The following is a 17,806-nucleotide window of genomic DNA, read 5'->3' as shown; positions in this document are numbered from 1 at the left end:
ATTTTCCTCGTGTGAATGTGACGACAGACAGACACATTAAATCATGCATACTAACTGGTGTAACAAATGTAAAAACTGTACCTCAAAATCATCACTAAAATAGGTTCCAGTGACCACGTAGGCCTGTATACATGAACAAACCTGCACTTTTAAGTTTTATTTAAATTATAAATACATTTCATTTTAAGAAATACTGTGCAAAAGGGCATTCATCACTACCGGTATGTTCTAGACAGTTTTAAATAAAGTAAGGGCTGCAGCCATTATCATCTGGATCACCTGATTATGCATCACCAAAGCTAAAAATGCACGGCTCGCGTACAATATATATGTATCATGTGTGACTGCAGTGTCTCTACATGAGAATAACAACTATAGATATCAGAGAAGATGGATATCTTGCTCACTGCCGCCTTTTCATCAGGCCCATCTATCCATGGTTTATGGGAATTATAAGCTCTGATGAAAGATGCTCGGCCAGAGTAATGTGTTGTATTATTCATAATAACCCTGGCAGTTGATATAATAAGAAGACTTCATCAATTGCTTGAGGAAATTACTCTGAGACTGTTTCGACATCTGGAAGGACTGTCATGGTGAACTAATGCAAACGACTCACTGTGTGGCCTCGATCAAAAATGCACCATCTGCCATTGGAGACACACGTCTATTATATGTGACATGCAAAGAATCTCATACAAATGATTCAATAACAAACCAGTGGGACATGCTGCTTCTATTCTCTTCCCAACAGAGACACGACTGTGTTCTTCTGTCTCAAAAACGAGATAAAATCAAACGGCTCGAGCTATTTTTCCACTAAAGTCTGATGGAAAAATAAATCAAACTTATGTACAAACATAGAGCTGTCAGTGTTTTTGTAACCTCTGAGTGTTCAGTGTTACGACAACAAAATCTGCGCTACGACCTCGACTTCTCAACATGACCCTTGCTAACTGACAGCTACACCCCTACGATAAAGGCAGTGCGTCTTAAAGAGTGCACTGTTGCCTAATCTAAATGGTGTGGCCAGTGCAGCCTCAGCTATCCAAGTAATCTGGATACTACTGGATTCCAGCTGAGTTCACAGTAAACCTGATGTGTTAAACTTGCATCTTTCAAGAGAAGATGTCCTCTTTGTCAACTTCTGGTGACGCAGGTCTAGAAACGTCAAAAAGAGGCTGCGGAGAGCCAGAGCTCAATCTCCTCGCTTTGAGGAGTTGAAGTGCTTCTGTGAGTTGAGCCTCCAGGCCAGACATTCGAACGTTCAGGTTCTTGAGGTCGTCCTTCAGCTCCAGCTTGAGCTCCTGAAGCGAGGCCTGGAGTGACTGCTCTGGGATGGGGTAGAAGGGGTGCCTGGTCTCCGGAGGCTGGACAGGACTGCGGTCCTGGGGCGTCATGCGGAACTCGCCCACTTTGTCCAGGCGCAGGTCACTTTTGGTGATACCGCTGTCACATGAGTCTGTCTTCTTTAGAGACATCTGTGACTCGTGCACCTTGGTCCGTTCAGGTAAAGTCTCCATGGATTCGGCTTTTGACACTTTGTTCCAGTTGTCGGCTTTGGCCATGGACTCCTTGAAGCGACCCCAGCCTTTGACTTTGACCGGTTCAGCCGCTCGGCCTCCTACAATAGAAACAGGAGCCGGCACCTGTAGCTTTGCCTTGTCTGTGGGTGTACAGTTGGGGGTTGCTGAGGATGAAGGCGTTGAAGGTGAGGGTGTTGCTGGGCTTTCTGTCACTGTGATGATGCTGGTGGTTGTGACTGCTGCTTTACCTATCATGATGTCGACGTACAAAGGGCCCTTCTCAACATCACGATCATCTAGTTCTGGCTTGTCAGTCACCAGGCGGGCTTCCTTCTGCTGTCGGAAGCGTTGGAAGAGTTTTCGTACCGGGTGATCTGGTGGCAAGTTCAGAGGGGCTTCATTCTTACGTCTCTGTCGCTCCTCTTCCTCTCGTTTCACATCACTGATCTTTCGGAACACGATCTACAAGAGAATTTAAAGTCCTCATGACTAAAAGCACAACACAAACAACAACACAAGCAGTGATACTGTAATGCCTCCTCTCAAAGTCAATCTAAGTCTCTTTAAGTGAACAAATAATATAAAACCACATAAAAATAAGTTAGATGAACAGGTGTATCTTTCTGACTGATTGTACTGTTTGTGTGATGAAGACTGTCAATGTGTCAAATGTGTGTGCATTTGTAAATGTCACCTTTGAAGAGGCTATTCCCACGATACAGAGGGAAAGATCATATCATGCCTCTGGCTTCTCCGTTAGACTTTTAACTTACCACACAGCTGCTAATGGAAAACTATGTTTTCAGCATTTGCATTAATACCCAGCAAACACTGGTCGGATGGTGACGTTGTGTCCCTCGCCAAAAAATGGTCCTGGCCAGATGCTAAAAAGTGCAATGTGGTTATGAGGTGGACGGGCAGATGGTGACATTGTTTCCACGTCCATTAATGGTCCAGTCAGACCCTCTATTACAAACCAGGAAATATTAATCATATTATTGCTATGAACAATGTAAATGCTGTTTTTTTTAACATAACAACATTGCATTGACTATTTGCTTGGCTGTGACAGGGTTGTGATCAGATGGCCACACTGTGACGTTCACTCCACATCGAAAGTCTACCATCACTTAACGCAAATTTGCCTTTCCCTTGGATAGCAAAGTCATGACCCACCCTACTATCCCTCTGATTGGCTAGTACTTGCTGTGAGGATGTCTCATACCTTCGATATCCTATTAAACCCAGAGTCGCTTACTCAGCGCCCATTTTTTAAATCTGAAAAACACGTTTATGCCAGAAACCAATGAAAAAAGACGTCCTTTGACATTGGCATTATACAGGGCTGGTTGCCGTAATAGTTTAACGGTACCCGGTGGTGTCAGGGGGAAATGTGGCGGGACAAGGAGGAAAGTTAAGGCAGCAAAAGTCCAGGTGCGGGTGGTGGATGGGTCCAACAAACACGGACACTTTCACCTGAGAGAGCGGTCTAAGATAGTAAAGCCAAACCCTGTTCTTTCTTCCTAAACCCAACCACGTGTTTTTGTTGTTTTGGAAAAAAACGTCAATTCTGTGAAAACAGAGGTGTATTTTGAAAGAAGACAATGCATGTAACAGGCAGAACTTGACACGGTGTCCCAAAACATCAACAACCAACGCACCAAGGGTACCTTTCACGTGGAAAGTCCATGACCAAACGTTGATATGTGACGAGGTCGGAGTGAGAATGTATTGTCAAAACCAACACATACAGAGGAAGCTGATGTGGATAAATGCGTCAAGCTCAAGACTTTCACCCAGGTGACCGGTGTTCAAGTCACGTTACACATAACGTTGGGGACTTCGGCACAGCTGTCAATTTGGAACTCTTTCTGAACCATAATGAGACGTCTTGATTCGACATTGAAACAACAGTCATTCAACATCTCAATGTTTGCTTGGTAGTTGTAGCTTTGCAGTTTTCTTTCTGTACTTTGGATTGATGTCTGAAACTTGGTCTTGTCTCTTAAAAAATGACCCGAAATCATCAATTAAAGGCTAAATAAAAGTCATATTCTATAGTTAAATGTTCTGGGGTAGTTTTTGTCCATTTTTTAGCATTTAACAACTACATCTCCCATGTATAATGTAATGAGTCTTAAGTGCAACACATACCGCCGCCATACGCAGCGCATCAAAATGCCCGCCTCCATTATATTCTATGAACAAACCCACACTGGCGCCGGCCGACATGCCGCACCGCTCTGCTTCAGCCCACTGCTCTATTTCCAGTGCGGCCGGCTCTGCGAGAAAAGCCTGCTGCCGTGCCGTTTCAAAAAACCTCATGGAAGCTGTAGTTGCTGAATGCAAAAGAAATGACTGCTATGCATGACAGTTCATTCTTGATCTTGGAAACACCAGGTCAACAAAACAATCACAACTCAAGGTTCACTTACTAGATTTTTGCAGAGCTTTTCACAGTATCACATGGGCTTCAAGATTGTGTGACAGTATTGTAGTACCTGAGATCAGTCTTCATCTTGAGACTGGTCTGGAGACCACTTCTAGAAGGTCTCATCTCAGATTAGACTGCATTTTTGCTCAGTCTTGTATCCTTGTCAGACAAAGGGGACTTGGGATTTTATTTCACAACCAGTCAAGACTACAGCTGATTAATTTATCAAGATATTTCTCCTGGTACAATGATACGTACACATATAGATACAGAATATGGCAATGAAAGAAGTGAATGAGAAATCTTTTTTTTTTTATGGGAATGTTTTAGATAGAGGTTTGTTTTTTATTTTATCCTAAGTGTGTCATGATGTGTTGGACTCGCACCAGTCTGGTCTTGGTCTTGTCTCGCTCTCAGTACAATCTGATCTTGGTCATAACTTGGTCTCAATTTTGCCAACAACACTGCTGTGTGTTTCGTAAATGAAAACCAAATCGAGAAGTCCTTAAAGTGTTATGAATGAAATCAAACAGCTTCTACAGCATGTCAGCAGATGCAACTCTACAATAGCTGAGTGATACGGTTGAAAGCTCTGGAAAAAGCTATTAAGTTTCAGCTCCTGGAAACTGTATTCATCAGAAGAGTCAAGGATTTAAATAATAAACTGACGTGGTTTTTCATGTCTTTAAAAGCGGAAGTTTTCCAAAAGCTCCAATTTTTGCCATCGGCTCTTCTCGTGTTTATTGCTACAATGAAATCATCCATAATCTTTGAAAGGACAAGACAACATCCATTTTCCTCCTCAGTCTCATAGCAACACTGCTCTCACAACTTGAGCCACTTGAATGTCGAACATATCATGTGCCAGATTTCCCAAGTCGGAAACACATCCTCACAAGCTCCATTTGAAGGCACCATTTGGCTCCTTATTCACCCCATCTCTGGATTTCCCTGCTGTATACATTCAGAAAGTATGGGACCCTGGTGAATAGTGAGTTTAATGCAGCAGATGAGATTGCCTCTTCATATGCAAGCAATTCAATCTCGCTTGCACTCTCTTGGGCAGGCTAACCTTATTATGAATGAGGTAATGATTGGTAGCCACACTTGAGTTGTTGATCACAGCTGTTCATTTCTGAATGAAGGACACAAGAGTGGCTTTAATATATGGCGGCTGTTTAATGGAACTGTGTTTCTGTATGACATATTGTTGTAGCCTTGAGTTTGACCCCGGTTAGACACTTTTATTTTTTTGTTTTTAAATCTAGCAAATATGCATTTTCTAAAGGAATCGTGTGTTTAATGTTTCAGGTAGCAGACACATTTTGGGAAATACACTTATTTGATTTTTTGCTAAAAGTTAGATGAAAAGATCAATGCCACTCTCGTATCATCTGTTAGCTACAGCCAGGAGGCAGTTAGCTTACCGGTATGATGAAGTGTGGATTTTTGTACCTTGAGGCTTTGTTGACATGTGCAGCCTATATTTTTGGAAACGTAAATTTTCCCCCTTCTTTAAAAAAAAAAAAAAAACGAAACAACTCCGTCCACACAACCTCTGTTGTAAAAAATATTAGGGCTGTAGTCAACCAAAGAAAATCTTGGTTGACTAAAGTCGCACATAATCTTCAACTAATCGATTAGTCATGGGGAAAAAAAATCTGCACGTTATTTTTACTTCTGTGGTGGTGTGTCTGTCACTCTGCAGTTACACCTCCAAAACACTAGTCGCCGGTGAAGGACTGTGTTAAGTGCTGTAAAGTTTAGTTCAAATCAAACTTTATTTATATAGTTGATTCAAAACACACATTAAACATGGCTTAATAGAGACAATTTCAAACACAAGTACGCAAATCAGCTTCACTACAAATCACAGAACTGACAAACACTTGTCTTTATCTGGACACATTTTCCCCACAAATACAACATGCTAATGTTATTAGCACAAGCCTATGGCATTGTACATTGTATAAATTAGCCTAGCGTCTAGCGATCTTTTCCTCTTCTCATATGAAACCAGGGACAACAGCAACATTCAACAAAGGTAACGGCACTCCATGTGGCTCCATTACAACTCACAACATTCACCGACAAAACAACTGTCTTATACTAAACGTGTTTTCCAAACAAATACAACATGCTAACATTATTAGCTCCAGCCTATGGCATTTTACACTGTATAAATTAGCTTAGCGACGAGCGGAGATTTCCTCTGCTCATATGAAGCCAGGATAAATCCCGAAATATAAATCCCTGAAGGATAGATCACACACAAGACTTTAAATGCTATTTTAGTGGAGGCTTTACTGACAGTCCCCCCGCCGCAGGAAATAATGGATTAATCCTGGAAAGCTATTGATGTAGCACTTTTCTCCTTATGAAAGTAACACGGTGATTATTCGACTAATGAGAATTAAGTCGGATGAGAGCATAGCGACCAAATAATTGACTAGTCGACCAGGAGACTACAGCCCTAAAAAATATCTCTGTCCACACTAGAACACAAAAACAACCCCAAATGTTTACTGGCATTTGCTGTTTTCAGCAGCCTCCTATTGTCATAAAGTTCGTAAACTGTACAGTCTAAAATTACCTTTTTCAACACTTACTGGACTTACATGGATTAAGGAGCTCACGCAAACAATCCAGTCAAGTTCTAGACATGCTAACAATGTCGTTACATTCCACATCTCTCACTTAATCTCACTCTCAAAAGTGTCCCACCATCTGCTGGCTTGACTGGGCCTGATCCAAAACTGCCATTTCTGGCAGACATTAAACCATGGCTGCTAAGGTGGAGCAAAAACATTGCCTGTTCATTACACAAAGGCTGAATCCAAATGTCCAGACTTCACCGCACTTTCAGACTCGCGCAATTTGCAGGGAAGTCTGGGAGTGCTTAGGGCTGTCCAAATCCACAATTCAACCAGTCCACATGGGGCCTCAAGTGGACTTTCTGCAGACATCCAGAGAGTCCACTTGGGGTGCAGACTTCAGCAGACTACACTGATTTAATAACCCATAATTTATTGCAATAGTTATTGATAGTTAGGCCTATTTAAATGCTACTTAAATTGTGTAGGCCAGAAATAATATTCAGCCACATCATGATACAGAGATATGTTTAAGTCTAGGCTGTAGAGGGACTGATAATGCATTTTATTATTGTGGCCCATCAGGCTGTGCAATGAATTAGGCTAAAAAATTGGCCGAAATACAACAAAAAAGGCTTTACATGGGATTTATGTCTTGTTATCTGCATGAACAGATGAGTTCAGCACTGTTCATCAACTTATATGACACATATATGAACACGACAGCAGCAAAACTTTCCATGGCAACGAGTAAAACAGTCTCGAGGGCTGTCTATCAGCCGCTTGCAGTCTCTGCCCTCCCAGACTTTACGTGATGACAGTAAATACATCACTATGTACAACTGAAGTCTGCGAGGGCTCAGTCCGCAAGTCCAGAAAGTGGAAATTTGGATTCAGCCAAAGTAACAATAGGCATGCACAAATTGAAGAGATGACACCAGTGTTTCCTAAACAGTCCGTTTTACATGAAAAGACTCAAACTGTTACTCAAGTGTTGAAAAATCTGCACCTTAGAAGACTTTTTAAAAAATCTTTGCTTTAGTGAGTTAGAACTTCATTTGCATGTCGATGAGACGCCAGAACATAACATAGCCAGGCGAGCTGTTTCCCCCTGCTTTCAGGCTTTGTGCTCCAAACAGTCTCCTGGCTGTAGCTTCATAATTAACTGACAAACACAAGAGCAGTTATCAATTGTTTTATCTAACTCTCAGCATGTACATGTACACAACAGAGCGTATTTCCCAAAATGTCAAACTATTCCTTTAACATGAGCAGCGACAGCCACTGTGGCTAAACAGAGAGAGAAAAGCTTTACCCTTAGCAGCAGTAGAAAGAAAAGCCGTCATTGTACTCGCCCACACATATTACTATGTGACCTATGGGAAAACAACCAAAACATCAGAGCAATTATGACTCGTCACGAAAATAAAAACACAGTGCAGGATGTCCACTTGAAGTTCAAGCTCTCATTAAAAATAATGGTCTGCCCAGACGAGGACTAACAGGTCAAAAGGAGTTGAAAATCCATTTAACTTTTTTTTTGTTTTAGAGGGAGAGAAATACAATATGTTTACCTACTCTCTGTAAAGGCTGTTTCCTCGCCATTTACATACATATATGTATATATATATATATATATATATATAGTGTAAAGAGAGCTGACTCATTTTAAATTGTTTACATGAACAAACCTGCTCTTTGACATTTGATTATACATTTCATTGTGAGAGATATTTTGCAAAAGGGCATCCATCACTATGTTCATCACTGATTTTAAAATAAGGTAAGGGGTACAGTCATTATCATCTCAGGCTGTTCTCATGCACTCTTCGTACCGATGAAAAGTAACGCACCAGAATTTGTATATGTCATCAGGAAGGCTGCGAACACGCGCTGATGGGGGTAAAAAAGGAAGTCGTATAACAAGCAAAACTCCATGTTAAGGAGCAAGGTTGGGTGGGTCAAACAAACACAGGACTTTTCCCCAGGAGACCAGTGTTCAGGTTCCGTGTGAAACCAAAGCCCTGTTTCCACAAATCAGTACGGTACGTTTCAGTATGCTTTTCTTTGCGTTTCCACTGTGAAAAGTTGTGGATGGTACTAATGGAACCCATTTTTGGTCCCCCCCTCTGTTGGGGTACCTGGCACACAGATCTGGTACTAAAAGGTGGAGCTGTGAACACTGCAGTCTGATTGGTCAGTAGAGGATGGTCACTCTGCTCAGGGCTGAGTTGTGTCTGGTTTTGAGGCTCAGGTAACCACTGTTCATACTGTGGAGAGTTTTAGTAGTAAACTGTAACTATAAAATGAAAGGATGTTTTGCTGCCTCTCACAGCAGCTGGAGTCTGAGAAAAATAATTCACTGGACCGTCTGCCGGCGACTTTTAAAGTGGAACCTTTAGTTTTAATGTTACTAAATGCATGAGTTGACAACATGAATCCATCAGCACACCTTAAAGTTCAATATGACAACTTTGACCATTCAGTTAGTTTTTTTGTTGTCTCTCTTGGATGACACACACTTTTAGTAATGAGTGGATCTTTAAGCATTTAAAAATATATATTAATTTGGAGCCTGTGGGATCTGGCAACACTAAACCCCTGAGCTTGCCTGATATTTTTAAATATCCCATGGAGAGAGACTCTCACTGCAGCCTGTTTTATTTTGTTCTGAAAACGTCGGCGTGCCTCGTTCTGTGGACAATAAACGAGGTGCAGACTGATAAAGGAGGAAATACAGTGAATGCTGGACGAAGCAGTGAGTGATAACAACTCCGCTCACATGAAAGATTACTGTTTGCGGTGGAAACTCTAGGGTCTAGGTACCATATCTCACAGGTTACTTTTGTTTCAAAAGGTACTATACCAAAAGTCTGGTGGAACGGGGCTCAAGTGAACTTTAAGTTATTTAAATGCATTGTCGTCGTGTTTCTTTTCCTAAACCTAACCTACGTAATCTGCATAAAGTTCTGAACTTAACGTTAGGTATGTATCGTGACAACACCCAACCATGTTTCTTTTCCCAAATCTCACCTATGTAACCTTTACTTTCTTAAACCTAATTTACCTGACCTTACGTTAAGTATGTAATTTTATATTTAGTCTGTAACATGATGATGCCAAACCTGTTTTTTCCTAAACCTAACCTGCGTAACTTTATGTTTAGTACATAATGTGATGACGTCCAACTATGTTTCTTTTCCTAAATCTAACCTGCATAACTTTACTTTTCGAAACCTAACTTGCATAACTTTAAGTTTAGTATGTAAATTGACGATATCCAACCATGTTTCTTTTCCGAAACCTAACCTTAGTAACTTTACTTTCCTAAACCTAACCTACGTAACCCTACATTTAGTACGTAACATGATGCCCAACCATGTTTCTTTTCTAAAACCTAACCTATGTACCTTTAATTTCCTAAACCCAACTTACCTAAATTTACCTTCACTATATAACTTTATGTGTAGTACGTAATATGGCGATGCGCAACCATGTTCCTTTTCCTAAACCTAACCTACGTTACTAAACCTAAATTAGGTAACTTTACTTTAAGTACGTAGTGTTCTGATGCCATTCATGGGGTGCTAATTCACTGGATAGAGGCTATGAACTGCTGTATATGTATTTTATTAAGATATCAATCAAACTTTCATGTGATGCCTGGTTATGCATCAACAAAGCTAAAGCTAAGCGTCTCTCACACAATAAATACTGTATGTATTGTGTAGAGTTTCTATTTGGGAATAACAAATACTAGGTTTCAGTAAAGATGGATGTCTTACTCACTGTTGCCTTTTCATCAGGCCCATCTATCCATGGTTTATGGGAATTATAAGCTCTGATGAAAGATGTCTTTGAAAGTCTGATTGCTGGGCCAGAGTGATCTGTTGTATTATTCATAATAACCCTGACAGTTGATATAATAAGAAGACTTCATCAGTCCCTCGAGGAAATTACTCTGAGACTGTTGCAACATCTGGAAAGACCGTCATGGTGAAATAATGCAAACGACTCGCTGTGTGGCCTCAATCAAAAATGCACCATCTGCCATTGGAGACATATGCGTCTATTATATGTGACATGCAAAGAATCTCATACAAATGATTCAATAACAAACCAGTGGGACATGCTGCTTCTCTTCTCTGCCCAACACAATTGTGTTCTTCTGCTGTCAGTCTCAAAATCGAGATAAAAATCAAACAGCTCGAGCTATTCTTCCACTATAGTGTGATGGGAAAATGAATCTAACTTATGTACAAACATAGAGCTGTCAGTGTTTTTGTAACCTCTGAGTTTTCAGTTTGAACTAATGTCTTTTATTTAACATTCTACACAAGTACAGCTGCTGTGGAAACAGGAGAGTCTTCAGACGTTAAAAGTGCCGTGTAAAATCCAAGTCTGAACTGAGTCGACTATAACTCGTTCTTTCTTGTTGCTATTTGAAGAGTCACTCACCCTCTTTCGCAGGTTGTAAGTGAGCAGCAGGTTTCTTGAGAAGTGGTTGGAAAACGCCGTGTAGAACTCCAGCACCTTCTGCAGGGCGTCACGCTTGATGACGTGGAGGTCGCAGTAGGTCAGAGCTCGGACGTTGGCGCAGGCTTGAGCGAGAGTCACCTCCTTCCAGAAAACATCCCCAAATACGTCACCTTTACCTGCAGAGAGAGGACACACAGTTTAAACCAGGAAGTTCTTCCAGGAATGTAAACCAGTAAAGGCCCCAGGAATGAATCCTAAAACCTGGAAATTTTTGCACTCCTTGTCCCCTTGTCTTGAAGTCAATGGGGTTTTTTAAAACACTTTATTTGTATTTATTTGTATTGTTATAACACAAAACAGAATACAAACAAATAAATCTGGAAAAGCTGCAGGCCATGTGGACCAAAATATATTAACTTATTTCCAGGAAATTATTGTTATAAGGTTCACACTACACAACGTTTTTGTCCACTCTGAGAGTCACTATGTCAGATTACAAGATTGTGGGGTCATATTTCACAACATGCATGATGTCATCAGGTTATTCTTGTCCTATTTTTATTATTATTACTATTGTTTCAGTCACTGTGTCTGTTCATGCGCAAGCCGAAATGTTGCTGTAGTAACATATAAAGTGCCACCAGATGGGCAGAGCTACATCTGAAGTACCGTACGCAAACATGCAAGTCACTGAATCCTCCACAACTAGTTCCTGCAAATGTTTCACAATAAAAGCCTTTTTAGAAAATAAAGGGATTCTCTCAACCGAGGTTATAAGGGGCTTTTAATTTGAAACAGATACAGGAGGTGTTTGAAATGACGGCGTAATGCGTTAACTTTATCAAGGCAAATTGGAGCGAATTAAAAATAGAAATAGAAAATTGCCGTACAGTTGTCTACGGCAGCAGATCACTCTGCGTTGCTATTGGTCAAACTGTGACGGGAGGAGTCGTGAACGACAAAAACAAAATCAATCATGCTAGACTTTCTGACAGGAAATCGTGAGGCGTCCCAGATGAAGCGTCGGCTATCGTCTACCATGACACACTACACGAGATGATTATTGGGGGACGGGACGACTGTGGCTCAGAGATAGAGCGGGTCATCCACCAATGGGAGGATCAGTGGTTCGATCCCTGGCTCCTCCAGTCTGCATGTCGAAGTATCCTTGAGCAAGATACTGAACCCCAAAATGCTCGCCATAGATCCATTATTGCGTACGACACTCATTGTGATTCATGATCTGAGCCAAAACCATACGATGCTGCGTCAAGCTCCAATCAGGCTGATATCGTGTAATGTGAACTCAGCATAAGAGGACTTCCTGATGAAATAAAAGAGCTTGCTAGAAAGAAAAAATATGCTAAAGGAGTTAAAAGAGGTGTTTGTTTTTTTCATAATTTAAGACACCTAAGTATTTATAAGTGCTCAACATGCCGTCATTTGTGCAGCCCAGTCAGAGCTGACCAAACCAGTGACTCAGGTAGAGAAAGCACTATTTAAAGTTTGAAAGACTCAACGTGACCATAATAACTATATGTCCCATGACGTGTTGTGACTCAATGGAATCAACATCTAAATCAGCAGCTGCTCACACACACTGTGACTGCAGAAAATATTCAGGTGTTTAATTTTACACGACTGAAAACATCTGATTACTTCTTTGAACCACAGGATGAAAAGCTGTGTACAATGCAGCCTGTAAAAACGATCAAGTTGCAAATCCAGATGAGTTTCAGTGATTACTAACATGTACTGTAGAGTTCCTGTTTGTCAGCAGTCTGAGGGATGAGAAGACAAAGAGAACCAGTCGAGGATTAAATTCGACTGTCCGTCTTGCTTGTGCACTTTACATGTTGTTTCGGCTTTACGGTGCCATTAGGCTAATGAGAATGTGATTCATAGTAGTAACTTGTTTATCACTTCAGGCTCCGTTACAGTCTCCACCTGGGTCAATGGTATTAGCCTGACAGCATATTGATTGCTCCAAAAGGATCCGATAGCAGTTTATTGATGAAAACCAGCCAAGATGGTGTCACAGGACCCGCCAGAGCACGCCATCCATTATTCACAAGATCAATTATTTGGCAAATTAAAATTAAGTTTTAAAAGGGAAATAACTCTGCAGGGATTTAAAGAGGAATAAGAATGATTCTTTTTTTCAGTATATTGATGAATAAAAATTTAGCCTCCGCTGTTAGATCGCATCAAGGTGCAAAGGAAGAGGAACTGGGATCATAAATATCAGAAATTTCAAAGCAGTTGGCAATTAGTCTGGTTATATCCTTATGGATTAGGTGTGGGTTACTACAGTTTAGAGTACTTCACAGAGGCGGGCAGCGTCCAAATTATACTCAGGGTCTCACTTTATTGCCACAGGGCTCCAGTCTGTGTGTCAATATGCTGAATATCCAGACGTATTCATTATGTGACTGAGAGGATTCTGTGACAAACAAAATCTTGTCCAAATTCAAATCCCCAAACATCTGTTTTCACTGCAGTCCGAAACACTTTGAGAAGTAAAAAAAAAAGAGCATTTTAATTCACAAAAACATGTTACTATGATGCAAAACCGTTTTGTGAGAGTAGTGCCGGAGGCCAGTTTGACTGAGATGTTTTTCCACCTTCATCACTGCTTTTTCGGCATTAATGTGTTTCTAAGGTAACGAATTAAGACAGCAGCAAAATACTGCAGCAGCACATCTGCATCTTAGATCTTCGCCTCTCTGTCACTTTCTTTTCTAAAGCTGCATAAAATGTGAAAATCTGAAAACTTGAGCAGATCTGGGGCAGGTTCGTCGACAGTTGTCTTGACCGACTCTTTCATGAAATAAACATCAGTGTTGAATTCTATTATTAATTTTGTCAAATTGCTCAGTGTAGTTTGGTGCAAAGACATGAATCAGGATTTGTTCGCTCACCTAAAATGGCCACCACCTCGTCATCCTGAATGACCTCCAGTGATCCCGACACCACAAAGCAGAGGCTGTCCACACTTTCGCCAGCGTGGTAGATCAGGTCGCCAGGGGCGCAGTGGATGGTCTGAAACTCCATTGCCAGCGCTCTGAGACACCCATCGCTGGCCAGCCGGAAAGCAGGGTGCTCTTTGAACACCTTCCGGTTGAGATGGACACAAATATCTGCTCTCATATCCTTCGGACAAATCTGCAACACCTAAAAGAAACAAGAGTAGAGAGAAGAGCTGCATGATTGGTTTTTCATATTATACTTTAGAGGTGGTGGACAGTCTTCAGCTGATCAGACGTCACATTAGATGAGCTTAGAGTAACATACTGTTGCCATGATTTGACTGTAAATCATGGCAGTATAGAGAGACAACGACAATCATAGCTTTCTGTTTTTCACAATATGTGACCATGATTGGTTAGCTGCCAAGGACCGACTTCACCATAGGGCCGGGCACTATGGCCAGAAATGTCTTGTTTCGAGTTTAAAGACTGTTTTTTACTCCTTAACTGTACGTTAAGTGGGTTTAAACTATTATTTATTGTGCGAACATGACAAACACTTGCCACCAGCGGAGCATTTTACAAATCTGAGGTAGATTTAAAACAACTGTTACAGCTGATTACTGTTAACAAGTAGAACACAGAAACAAGTTACCTATATAAAACTGTATCTAAACAGTTCAAGAGGTTTTTGAGCCATAACATCAAAATCAAAAGTTGAATCTGAAACTGTTTGAAAAAAGATGATCTAAGTGGTCAAATCATAAAATCATATGGTAAAAGATCAATGAAACGAAGCGACTGGAATGTTGTTTCTTCGTATCAGGTCTGACAGTCGTCGGGGGGGGTGGGGGGGGGGGGGGGTGGCGTTGTGCATGTGGGTAATTTTTTTCCTTTTTTCTCTTTCTTGTATTATTATTATCATTTTTTTTTTTTTCTTTGTCTCGTGTTGCTGTACAGGAAAATTGAAATACTGAAAGAATATGAAATGGAATCAAAGACATCGAAATTACGATAACATACTTTAAAATTCAAACCTGTACTGTAACTGTTGTTGTTATCTATTTCTATATATCACTATATATCAGTAGTTTGTTATTCTGATGTATCACTGGGCGACGCAACTATTCACATAATTTCTCAATTAAAAAAAAGAGAGAAATGTCATCAATACATGAGCTTCGTATTGAGTAAGATTCATGAAATGATACTAAAGTATGACCAAAAAAGAAAAAGAAATTGTCCACCCTAATGAACCCTGCATTCCCTGACGCAGAGACCAAACAATTCAAATCCTGGAGTAATTACCAGAGGGTAAATTGTTACAAGTTCACTGACATTAAATATAACCTTCATCCATTCTTTGGTTTCCTTGTCAACAGCAGTGAACAGAAAAGCGCCCTGTGCTCCTGTTGATTAACGTCATAGAAGTTGTCAAATTTGTCAAGAGAATGTTAAACAGGTCAGACATGCTCGTCTTTTATGCATGGATGTATTGAACCGCTGTGGTGTCATGGAAGCAGTGATGAATGAAGTACCTAAAATCCATGGAAGCCTGAAAGAGGCGTATGCCACTGCCCACGTAGAAGTTGTGATCTATAAAAACAGACTTAATGGGAAAAATTTTGACCCATGCTTACGAACATTTTGGAGATGCAAAATTAGCAGGAAGGATGATTGTAGGAACTGTTGAGTATTTTTTGACACATGCCATTTTTGGCTTTGTCTGTACGTTCATTTTTAGTATGGATCCTACGCACTGTTTTATAAAAGAGATTCCTGGTATCAACGTGTGTTTCAGTGATCTGAACATAAGTTGATCGCTGTGAACATCTGTGAACATCATACATCGCCAGCTGACCACTCGTGTTCAGATTTCATTACTCCCCTGTGCACAGTTATTACATCCACTCTTTTGCTAGCTGCTCTGTAGCATGCTTGCTAGGCATGTTAGCAGTTCTGTTGGTACAGCTGGAGATATCGCTGTCTGCAGAATTCAACATGTCTCCTTCCTCAGGGCAAAAGGGTGGATGCTCACATAACACCTCGTCTAACTACATAAATGGTTAAGTTATAGAGCATTAGCACACTGTCACCGAAACAACCACCGCGACCTACACTAATGACGTATTCCTTGTCAGGGACGCATCAGGACACATTCTTAAGCGCTATATAGTAGGCAGCTGGACTTGCTTGAGTTTCTTGAAGATATTTTGCCTCTCATTCAAGAGACAGACTAAGAACAGACTGGTGCAGAGTTGTAGCCTATGAACTCTGCCTACAATATATCACTTAAGATTAACATGACCTGGATGACTGAGAATCTTCACCAACATTAGGACGCACTAGTCTTTACACCACAAAACAAATGTGTCCCAGACCACTTCGGTAAGTGCATTGAGTGATCGGATCTCAATGTGCCTTGGTGGTCGTTTACACTTGTATTTAGCGCTGTCCAGTTGTGCATGTTGATACCAGGTCTACACAGGCTTAATATTTCTGCACTTGTTATTGTGTATGATTTTGAAAGCTCTAAACAAATGTGCTCTAAAGTCTCCAATTAATTTTCCACAGTATCTGCCTCCAAGTCTTTGTGAAGTTATTGTTCTCAAAGAAAAAAAAGAGTTAACTGTCACTAAAAGACTTGGGTGTATTTTTATACAACAAAAAACAGTTGAAGCTTCTTTCTTTTTCATTAGCTTTGGAAAATACCTCACTCAGAGCTGATTATCTATCGGTTGGGACTGAATATGTCCAGTATAAATTATGTTTGATTATTAAATTTCATAAGAAGATCAGATATGAAGCTGCCTCTCTGCAGTGTGTCACTGAGTGGCAGTATGTTGTTCAAGTACACCTAATCAACAGGATGCCAGGCCGTCGCAGGGCTCTGCCTTTAAAACAAATCTCTTTGAAGATGAATGTCAAGCAGAGAGGGATTATATGCCATTTTTAGACCCTTTAGGGTGGCCTGAGGCCAGACAGATAAATAATACATCGATGCACTGCTAGCTTAACATATAAAAAGGACACAATAAGTATCACAGTTTGATTTTGAATACAGATTCCCTTGTGACAAAACCCCTGCCTTATTAGAAGTTATGTTTCTAATTTGCTGTGAAATAATAAAACTTTTTCCATGATTGGATTTTGGACAGGTGGATTTAAATGGGACGCAGCGATATGAATGCTTTCTGGCTTCGAATCAATCAGGCAGCACTGGTTCAATCTATCCGCTGCCAGCTTTAAATGCTTAATTTCCACACACTCAAATCATTTCAGCATCATCTCAATTCGGCAGGATGGCCGCTGGTAACTGTGCCATAAACGCCATAACACTGTCTGCTTTAGATAATAGGCTGCTACATTTTGCCACAGAATAACCTGACAGTTTCTACAAAACAAATTAACAATGAAAAATGGCTGTTTTATACAGAAATGTTCAGGGAGCATCAACGGCATGGGGTTGTTCTTCAGCCAACAACAAAACATTATGTGAACTCTATCATATACAATCCAGAATTCTTTTTATATAGTATTCATATCACACAAATGATGCTACATCTGATATCTTACTATATAATGATGAAAACTCTGTCTGTCTGTCTGTCTGTCTGTTCCACGTTTTTCTCCTCACTGACTTGGTCAATCCATGTGAAATTTGGCACAGTGGTAGAGGGTCATGGGAGGATGCGAATGAAGCAATATTACATCAATTGGCCAAAGGGGGGCGCTGTAGCAACCGATTGAAATTGCAAACTTTGAATGGGCATATCTCATGCCCCGTATGTCGTAGAGACATGA

The 17,806-nt window shown here is 40.6% G+C and overlaps 1 protein-coding gene across 1 annotated transcript in view; it reads right to left on the bottom strand.

Moving 5' to 3' along the window:
- Positions 1-1,118: 1,118 nt before the first annotated feature.
- Positions 1,119-17,806, bottom strand: part of kcnh1a (potassium voltage-gated channel, subfamily H (eag-related), member 1a) — a 73,715-nt gene continuing 57,027 nt past the window's right edge. Inside the window, exons 11-13 of the mRNA XM_050070873.1 lie at positions 13,955-14,207; positions 11,013-11,209; positions 1,119-1,988 (exon numbers count right to left, since the gene is read on the bottom strand). Coding sequence (XP_049926830.1) covers positions 1,119-1,988; positions 11,013-11,209; positions 13,955-14,207 — 1,320 coding nt within the window. The remainder of the gene's footprint in view (positions 1,989-11,012; positions 11,210-13,954; positions 14,208-17,806) is intronic.

This window comes from Epinephelus moara, chromosome 19 (assembly GCF_006386435.1).
Source record: "Epinephelus moara isolate mb chromosome 19, YSFRI_EMoa_1.0, whole genome shotgun sequence".
Lineage (NCBI taxonomy): Eukaryota > Metazoa > Chordata > Actinopteri > Perciformes > Serranidae > Epinephelus > Epinephelus moara.
This window is presented reverse-complemented; position numbering and strand designations above follow the sequence as displayed.